The sequence below is a fragment of the Gadus morhua genome, chromosome 10, assembly GCF_902167405.1.
Source record: "Gadus morhua chromosome 10, gadMor3.0, whole genome shotgun sequence".
NCBI classification, from domain to species: Eukaryota; Metazoa; Chordata; class Actinopteri; order Gadiformes; family Gadidae; genus Gadus; species Gadus morhua.
Window position 1 is genome coordinate 20,862,916 of NC_044057.1, and position 10,000 is coordinate 20,872,915.

Below are 10,000 nucleotides of genomic sequence, written 5' to 3' on the forward strand. Positions count from 1 at the left end.
CTAAACTACAGGGAGAAGCTTACTACTTTTTTCATTCGCGTTAAAACTGTTTGAGAAACATGGAAAAATTTCCGCTTGCTGAGTTTGCAAGGTATCCTTGGTAATTCCTGATACTCCCTTAGCTGCAAGTGAGGTACCGAGATGGCTAGCTGCCAAGGGAGGATTTTAAGGGAAAATAGGCACTCCCTTGCTCCCTAAGTATTGGAACACCCTACACGCGCAAATTCTAGGGCTAGGGCTCAAATCTAGGGCCAGGGTGAGTAATGGTACCAAGGGATTACACATGTTATGATATCAGGCAGGGTATGATAAAGAAAGGGGTGTCGGGACTCCCAACTCAAAGGTTCGATCCCCAATCTCCGTAGCCTACCTGTACGACTTCTTGAGTAAGATAACTCGGCCATATTTTGGTCATGGTGTTTTGCTCAGTGGTTATTTTATGTGGAAACCCATAAAATCTGATGACGAGAGTGAAGCACCATTGCTGGAATGACAATAATTATGAATTATTTATTATTGAATTCATGTTCTCTCCCTGTCTCTCCTCCCCTCTCCTCTCTGCTATTCTCCACTTCTCTCCTCCTCTCCTCTCCTCTCTGCCCCTCCCCTCTCCCCATCTCTGCCCCTCCCCTCTCCTCTCCCCACCTCTCCTCCCCTCTCCTCTCCTCTCCTCTCCTCTCTTCTCCTCTCCTCTCGTCTCGTCTCGTCTCCTCTCCTCTCCTCCCCTCTCCTCTCCCCACCTCTCCTCCCCTCTCCTCTCCTCTCCTCTCTTCTCCTCTCCTCTCGTCTCGTCTCCTCTCCTCTCCTCTCCTCTCCTCTTTTCTCCTCTCCTCTCTGCCCCATCCCCTCTCCTCTCCCTGGCTCTGCTCTCCTTCCCCTCCCCTCTCCTCTCCACTCCTCTCCTCTCCTCCCCCTCCTCTCCTCTCCTCCCCCCTCCCTCCCCTCCTCCCCCCTCCCTCCGCTCTCCTCCCCTCCTCTCCCCCCTCCTCTCCTCCCCCTCCTCTCCTCTCCTCCCCCTCCCTCCCCTCCTCCCCCCTCCCTCCCCTCTCCTCCCCTCCTCTCCTCCCCTCTCCTTCCCCCTCCTCTCTCCTCTCCCCCCCTCCTCCCCTCCTCTCCCCCCCCTCCCCTCTCCTCTCCTCCCCCTCCTCTCCTCACCTCCCCCCCCCTCCCCTCCTCCCCTCCTCTCCTCCCCTCTCCTCTCCTCTCCTCTCCTCCCCTCTCCTCTCCTTCCCCCTCCTCTCTCCTCTCCCCCCCTCCTCCCCTCCTCTCCCCCCCCCTCCTCTCTCCTCTCCCCCCCTCCTCCCCTCCTCTCCCCCCTCCTCTCCCCCCCCTCCCCTCTCCTCTCCTCCCCCTCCTCTCCTCACCTCCCCCCCCCCTCCCCTCCCCTCTCCTCCCCTCCCCCTCCTCTCCTCACCTCCCCCCCCCCTCCCCTCCCCTCTCCTCCCCTCCTCGTCTCTTCCCAGGTTCTATATAAGCTCTTTGAATCCTTCCTGCGCATGCCCACCATCTCGGGCGTGGACGTCCTTCTGGGGGGCTGCCGGGTGGTGGTGGTGGGTCTGGGGGGCCTCTGCCTGGGCCTGTTCTTCGGCCTGCTGGCCGCGCTGACCTCCAGGTTCACGTCGCGGGCGCAGGTCATCGCGCCGCTCTTCGTCTTCCTCTACTCCTACCTGTCCTACCTCACCTCCGAAATGCTCCACCTCTCTGGGATCATGGCGTGAGTCTCTGGGGGGGGGGGGGTGGTGGTGGTGCGGGACAGTGTGGGGATAGGCCTAACAGTTACACTTCTTTACAGGTGTCACTCCATTCATTCTACCATTCCACCAATCCACCATTTGGCATAGTACATTAAAGTAGACCAACAATTGGCGTAATGAGCGACAATTGAGTTTATCTTACGATAACACCTCTGGGTAAAGGGTCTGTTCAGTGACAGCTGGTGATCTTTATAAAGTGAAAACAACGTGTCGTCGAAGTCTATCTTCCATCTGCTTGGGCTTTCATCAGAAAACGGAGCGATGAAAGCCCAGTCCTTTGGCTACGCAGGAGACGTAGAGACCCGCACCCTGTATCTCCGCCCGCGATGCGCTGCAGAATTATATTAGAACTAATATCAACGCTAACCTCACCCCCCACCTTCCCTCCTCAGCCCCCCCCCCCCCCCCCCCCCCCCCCCCCCTCCCCGCCCCTCAATTATTGTGCGCTCACCCACGCGTGCACAGACAACAGACCCATTGAATCGCATGGACACTCACAAACACATTGACATGCATGCACATTGACACACACGCACACACAACCACATGGACACACACAATGAAACACACACACACACACACACACACACACACACACACACACACACGATCACATGGACACAAACAAACATAATGGACCCACAAACAAACACTTGATCACATAGACACACACTAACACATGGACACACACACAAACACACAATCACATGGACACACACAATAACACACACACACACACACACACACACACACACACACACACAGACGATCACATGGACACAAACCAACACATGGACACATACGCACTTGGTCTCATGGACATACACAAACACATGGACACACACACACACACACACACACACACACACACACACACACACACACACACACACACACACACACACACAATCAAACTGACACACATACAGGCATAACTGCGTGGGCTCCCTCTTGTGTCCGCTTTACGACCATGTTTTGTGTTCCCTTGCTGTCCCGGGGCAGCATTGTGACGTGCGCGGTCACCATGAAGCAGTACGTGGAAGCCAACGTGTCCCAGCGCAGCAACACCAGCATCCAGTACTTCCTCAAGATGTGGAGCAGCGTCAGCGAGACCCTCATCTTCATCTTCCTCGGGGTGTCCACCATCCAGGACGTGCACATGTGGGACTGGCCCTTCGTCTGCTCCACCCTGCTGCTCTGCCTGCTCTGGAGGGCGCTGGGTGAGGGTCCCCCGCACACACGCACAGACACTCACACACACTCATTCAGAAACACACACTTGCACATCTACACACACACACACACACACACACACACACACACACACACACACACACACACACACACACACACACACACACACACACGCATGCCGAGACACACACACACACACACTCCACACACTCATTCAGAAACACACACATGAACACAGACACACACACAGAAACACACACACACACTCGCACACATGTACACAGACATACACCCACCCACAGACACACACACACACACACACACACGCTGAGACACTCACACAGACATGTGTGCACACATGTACACAGACATACACACACACACGCGCCAGCGCACACACACTCACACACACTCACACAGACACACATGTACAGAGACAGACACACGTGTACACAGACACACACCCACCCACATACAGACGCCCCTGCACTTGTTAAACCAGGAAGGAAACCCCTAATATATTACTTCTCCATGACAAGGCACATGAATGCTGGTTGCTGGTTGTTGCAGTGAAAGTTACTGGGTTAGATCCCCCTCTGTCCACAAAACGACCATGACCTGTATTTTTTGAAAGCATGGTAAAGAACACTCCAAGATGGGGGAACAGTTAAACATGCAATGTTGGGGGGTAGGGGTGAGGAGGTATATGCACATATGGGCTGCAGGTCATTAAAGTGGGACTGCAACAAAAGATACCTTGATGAAAGAACGACAAAGGGGGCCAACTGCTAGGGTTATAAGGGAGCATTAACAGCTGCCCCGACAGTCTCAACGGTCAGACTTACTACATGAGAAAGGAAGCTTCGAGCGGGCAAATGGTGAACTACTGCAATGACGGCTCAGACGAAGATGAATTGAAAAATCCTACAATGCGCTTATGATGTGTCATGATGCTTCAAAATACCTCCACATTCCCGTACTATGTATTAGTACTACAACGAATTTTAAGCAATCCCGTGTTGGTAATCAGTTACAAGAGAGGAGAATGTTATATTAGTAGGGAGGCCAAATACAACCTCTCCACCCACCGTCCCCTCCTCCTCCCTCTCCTCTCTTCACCCCCCTCCCAAACCACCTCATCCTCTCCCCTCCTAGCCACTGTCTCACCCCTCCTCTCTCCCTATCTTACCCCCTTCCTCTCCCCTGCCTCTCCTCCCTTCTCAACCGCCTCACCCCTCCTTTACCCCCCTCACCCTTCCCCTCTCCCCTTCCTCACTCCTGCCTCCCCCCACCCTCAACCCTCCCCTCCCTCGACTTTCCCTCACCCCTACCTCATCCCTACCGCCCCTCTCTCCCCCCGCCTCATCCCGATCTCCTCTCTCTCCCCACCACCTCCCCCCCCCTCCTCCCCCAAGGGGTCCTGCTCCTGACGGCGGTGGTCAACAAGCTGCGCAGGAACGCCGTGACCTTTAGGGATCAGTTCATCATCGCCTACGGTGGCCTGCGAGGCGCGATCTGCTTCTCCCTCGTCTTCCTCATCGACGACTTCCCGAAGAAGAGGCTCTTCATCACCACCACCATCGTGGTCATCCTCTTCACAGTCTTTGTTCAGGTGAGAAGCAGCTTAAAAAAAATAAAACGTTTCTTGGAGGGGACTTTTATTGTGGTAGAGTGTTCTTTGAGTTTTCATCTGTGAACAATTCCGGTTGAAGGAAGTGATTTTAACTGATGACTTAACACGTTGATTAAGCAGATTAAGAACGTTTCCTTAAAAAAAATCATGGAGAGGACTTTTACTTTGTGAGCTCACCCCAAGTTCCACCTCTGGTTGTCTGGTCTCAGGGGATGACCATCAAGCCTCTGGTGGAGCTGCTGGAGGTGAAGAAGCGAAAGAGAGCTCTGCCCACCGTGAGCGAGGAGATCCACAGCAGGGTGAGAGGGGCAGAAGCTGGACTTGGTATCCCTCAAAGCATATTTCCCCCATAAATGTTGTTCTGATATAGTCATTTTCTTAGACAAAACAAATATTTTACATGGAAATGCAATTTATACATATTATATTGACAGAACAGCCTACCTGAAATGTATTTGATACTATGTAACAAGTTTATGTTTATTGTGTGTTTTCTAGATCCTTGACCACCTGCTGGCCGGGATAGAGGATGTGGTCGGATATTGGGGACAGCACTACTGGAAAGACAAGTTGGTTTTACTTTATTATAGTTTTCTTATATTCACCACTAGATGGCAGCCAACACCACAATTTAGTCTCGTTTCCAAGTGCGACTTGCATCAGTGTAGTAACGGACGACCTACTAAGTGTATTTCGTGTGTGTTTGAATTTGAGGTTTGAGCAGTTTAACAAGAAGTATCTGCGACGTTTCCTGATCCGCGAGGAACGCCAGGAATGTTCCAGCATCCTCCGAGTTTACGAGGAACTGGAGAGACGAGAGCAGAGGGGAGAAGAGGAGACGCCGATAACACAGTAAGACGGACAAAACAAACCGAAACAACAACAACAACAACAACAACAAAGCAACTGCAGTTTATTTGATTGAACAATTCCCCAATGTTCTTCCACACGATTTAAACTCACACACAAATGCAAATAAATGATTGTATTCTGAGTATGAAATAACCACCAACTCTTTGATTGACAATGGATTTGATCCATTCCCCCCTATCAGAGTGGAGCATTGCTCCCAGGAAAGAACCCTCATCCTGGAGTCCCGCCCCCACAGCAGGCCCCTCCTCCCGGAGGAGATGGACAGCATCAGACGCATACTCTCCAGGAACCTGCACAACTTCAACAACAAGGTCGGGCCAAAGCTGTCTCTGCTGAAGGCCATCACTCCATTCAACAATGTTTTATTATCAATCCCTTTTTAATGTATTCCGCCGTGCATACTCTGATATACCATCACTATAGATTAGATGTGCAAGTCTGTCTCTCCAATGCAATATAAAAAAGATGCAACATGCAGAAATATGTTATATCGTATCAGTATGCTATCTTCCTTGACCCCATATGCATTTCAGGAGAGCCCATGTGGAGGAAACACTGTCCTAATGTCTAGGGCTTGCACATCAGAATACGTCGTGTTGTTGGCGGTACTCGAGAGCCACATTGAGAAAATCAAGAGTTGAAGAACTGTTCAATTCAAAATCAATGTTTAACTTAAGCTAATGAAAACCTGGTTTAGCCACAACTCGCATGAGAAACACTGGGGCAGTCTCAAACACACCAATGCCTCTCCAAAATGCCAAATAACTTCCCAATGAATTACTCAACAATGACAAAAAGAACACAACTGACAACATAATACCTTACATTCAAATGCTCCTATGCTCCAAGAATTCTGGCAACCGTTGCAATCGGACATAGTCCCGCGCAAGTACTATGTACTGTTTTTAATGACGCTAACAATAAACTGAGCTCCTCTTTGCCCGTTACTCTCCCCCCCCCCCCCCCCCCCCCCACCACAGCAAACCCCAGCCTACAGCCGCCACACTCTTCACCAAGAGTCGTCCACCGACCGGGTCCGGAAGCCCCTACACAGGCGCCAGAGTCTGGCAGAGAGCAGCTCCTACCCCTCCTCAGCCCAGCACGGCCCCCAGGTACGTGCACACACGTAGTTACACACTCACACAAGCACACACACACAAAAACACGGGCGGGGCACGTATGTAGCCTTAACGTAGCAGGTAGGCAATGCAGTGACGGGAGATCATAACGTCATAGCATGCTTACCTGCACATACACTCATGCACAAACACACACACAAAGGCACAGAGAGGCGGACATGCGCACACATGCAAGCATGCACGCACACACATACAAACACACACTTGTGCACACGTACCCACATTCGCACACTTGTGCACACTTACTCACACGCACGCACGCACGCACACGCACACGCACGCACACGCACACACACACACACACACACACACACACACACACACACACACTTTCACCAAGACGTTGAGTGTTGTGTTGTTATTCTGGTTACAGGGGGAACGTCTGGAGCTCAGTGGATCCCAACGGAAACGGACGGGCCTCAGCCGTTCTCACACAGGTACCACTGCTGCGCTGGACAGGGCGCCATATGGCAGAAAACTGTTTATTTGAAGGTTTAAAGCGAAGGGAAATTATGCATATTGTTTACGTGAAATAAAGCATTTCCAAGTAAATCACAGTAAGATATAGCCTTGTCGGTTGTCAGGGGGTTTGAACCCCGGTCGGAATGTTCTGGGTTCCGAACTTAATGTACTCAGTAGCGTTGCTCGATTATGGAAAAAATCTGTGCACGATTATTTTCGTCAATATTGAAATCAATTATTCATATGATTACTTTTGAATTTGAAACAGGATGTATTTATTCAGCATGTCTCTCCCAAAAAACACACACGTAACTGAGAACTTTGAAATTTTGCATCCAAAAAATACACAAAATGGTCAAATAGAAAAGGTTCAAATCCAAAAGAATGTACATATATCCAGCTGCACTTTCTAAAAAACTTTTAATAAAAAATAAATAATAATAGTTAAAAATAAATAGTTTCAACTCGATTATATTAGTTTTGTCATCGTTTGACGCTAAAATCGAAATGCGATCAAAATCAGATTAATCGCCCAGCCCTAGTACTCAGTATGAGGTCATCCAGGAGTATGATGGCCAACACTTACACACTCTTCAATGGAATCTAAAGAACTCCCTATTACTGACCAAACTATAAGTCCCTTTGAATAATAGGTTGAGATGTTAGCGACGGTTCCAACGTTATATTTTGTAATATTATTCGTGGTTGGAATGCTATGCACGTCTGCAGTGACTTGTCTGTTTTAAGAGGAAATAAGCTTGCAATATGTTCTAGTCCGGTTCTGTTTCCTGTAGTCCTTTTAAGTTATTTTACGAAATCTTGAACTTTTTGTCATAAGTCCAGGAAACTTTTATTTTGCGCTTGGAATCATAAAACCCTACAGAACCTCTTCTTCCTCCCTGGCAGTGTGCTCCACAAGCCCCAGGCCGGGGCCTCTGGACAGCCCAGACCCAGAGCCCGCTGGTCAGCCGCAGAGAGAGGGCCAGGGCCCAGCAGCCGGTGGGGACCCCTCGCCGGCCCCCCCCCAGACCCCTTCAGAGCACCAGGAGCCCCTCAGGAGGCCCCCGAAGAAACAGCTCAGCTTTGCTTTTGAGAACGAGAAGCAGGCATAAAGACCGACCTGAACAAAAAAAAGCCTAAAGATGTTTAAGAAGTGTAAAGGACACAGCTTTCATGTGTATAAAAGTAGCGCCCGTGAATAGCTAAATTGCTAAAGCTAGTTATCATATTTTACCTTTCTTTCACGGAGTGTCAGAGTGCGTGCCTGTCCTGATGATTATGTTGTTTATACAGTATAGCATCCAATAAAGATGGGGACATGGATGGTCTTCAGAGTCCTTGGTGTCGTTTTGTCCTAAATGTGTGGCGGTCTATAATAACACCCTGGCTGTTAGCTTCCTGTGGCTAACTCCTCAGCCACTCCAGGTATGCAGGAGATGACCTCTGGTGACCTCCCGTTAGCATTGCTGGTCTAATATAATCCTGAAGTTCAGGCCAGAAAGTTGCACCCAGTGTAGAAATGCCTGACATAAATACACACAGAACTCTCTCTCATACAAACACACTCACATACACAAACGCACACACACCCGATATTTGTGGGGACATACCATTGACCGACTGGGAGTAGGTCATTGCAATAGTTAGACTCAATCGACTCATTGGACTTTAATGCCATTGGCATACCAGGTCAGTCTTACCGCTCCCAGAATAGCCGGTTCCCCCCAGTGTCTCTGACATTCCCAGTGAAGCCCTGCGTACCCTACTGTCAATATGCCCCCAGTCTCAGGGAGGGGCTGGGAGAATGTGTTGCGGTTTTTGCATGACGACTGGACCTCCAGATCAGCTGGACCTGACTGAGGTGGGGTTCAAAGTGCCGGGAGGTGACCGACACAGTCAGGAGTCAGTGAAGAGGTTTGTGGAAGTAGGATAGCGTTCTGGCTGTGGAGCTATGAGGGTGGGGGCAGCAGCGCTCGCTGCTGGGCTGTGCGGGGGCCTGGGGACGTTGTGTTTCCTGCTGGCCTTCGGCACGGATTACTGGCTGCTGGCGAGTGACAACTGCGGACCGTACGCACGGCAGATGCGACCCGGAGGCGGAGCGGTGGGCAACGGTACCGAGGTAGGGACACGCTAAAGAGTGCGTTGACTGTGTGGGAAACAACATGCATGCTACCTAGCAAGCAGTGTGATGCCACGGTTGATTAACGTCGCGTCGGTCCTTTGCGTGCAGCCAGTGTGTTTCCATCAGGTTCGAGCAGCGTAGGATCGCATTCAGCAAAATCCTGTCCGTTACAATATTACTATATCACTGTCCCTCGCTGACCTCAAGTAATACAACACGCAAAGCAATACACACGCTCCTAATGAGGAACACTACGGCACGGCGGTGTGAAGACTGATATCCAAACAGATGTCCGCAAGGGGCAGCGACAATACATCTCAACGCACCAACTAATCAATTAATACCTTCACGTTAAAAAGACTGAGCCTTTCCAGCACTGCGAACACCAGGGCACCACAGAAACCGCCGTGGAGGGAAATGATGAAAACAGCCCCCCTATATACATAATTCAGGACCATCAATCATACGTTGACAAGCAAGTGAAGAACATCATTCATCTGGGGCCTTCAGAAGTCTCAGAAAGTAGAAAAAACTTGCAGTCCAGCAAACCTCTAATGAGAACCATGTTTTGATGCTGGCAGGTCCTGGCACCACAGAAACTAGAGAACCGCAGGCCAGCTCGCGCATACACGGCCGTCCACTAACCAGAGCCAGGTGATGGATTCCTGCTACCATGGCACTGTTGGACAAGAAGGGCCTCTTTTCTTTTCGACTTGTTGTTGGACGTTGTCGAAGGGAATTTTTGCTCCCTCCCCTGTGTGTCTGTTGAGGGATCGCGGTGGGTGATCTCGTTGAAAGAGGGGGGGAATATAGATCACAGTGT

At 50.5% G+C, this 10,000-nt stretch overlaps 2 protein-coding genes across 3 annotated transcripts in view; both read left to right on the plus strand.

Moving 5' to 3' along the window:
* The window catches only part of LOC115552859 (sodium/hydrogen exchanger 2-like), a 10,928-nt gene extending 2,545 nt beyond the window's left edge, over positions 1-8,383 (plus strand). The window contains exons 4-13 of the mRNA XM_030369221.1: positions 1,464-1,714; positions 2,757-2,974; positions 4,364-4,560; positions 4,791-4,880; positions 5,080-5,150; positions 5,296-5,433; positions 5,636-5,765; positions 6,435-6,566; positions 6,967-7,030; positions 7,962-8,383. Coding sequence (XP_030225081.1) covers positions 1,464-1,714; positions 2,757-2,974; positions 4,364-4,560; positions 4,791-4,880; positions 5,080-5,150; positions 5,296-5,433; positions 5,636-5,765; positions 6,435-6,566; positions 6,967-7,030; positions 7,962-8,167 — 1,497 coding nt within the window. The 3' untranslated portion in view covers positions 8,168-8,383. The remainder of the gene's footprint in view (positions 1-1,463; positions 1,715-2,756; positions 2,975-4,363; positions 4,561-4,790; positions 4,881-5,079; positions 5,151-5,295; positions 5,434-5,635; positions 5,766-6,434; positions 6,567-6,966; positions 7,031-7,961) is intronic.
* Positions 8,384-8,789: 406 nt separating this feature from the next.
* The window catches only part of LOC115552916 (transmembrane protein 182), a 4,864-nt gene continuing 3,653 nt past the window's right edge, over positions 8,790-10,000 (plus strand). The window contains exon 1 of one of the 2 annotated variants that reach the window (XM_030369303.1): positions 8,790-9,174. In XM_030369303.1, the coding sequence (XP_030225163.1) occupies positions 9,007-9,174 (168 nt within the window). In that variant the 5' untranslated portion in view covers positions 8,790-9,006. The remainder of the gene's footprint in view (positions 9,175-10,000) is intronic. The other variant, XM_030369302.1, reaches the window with a different exon arrangement.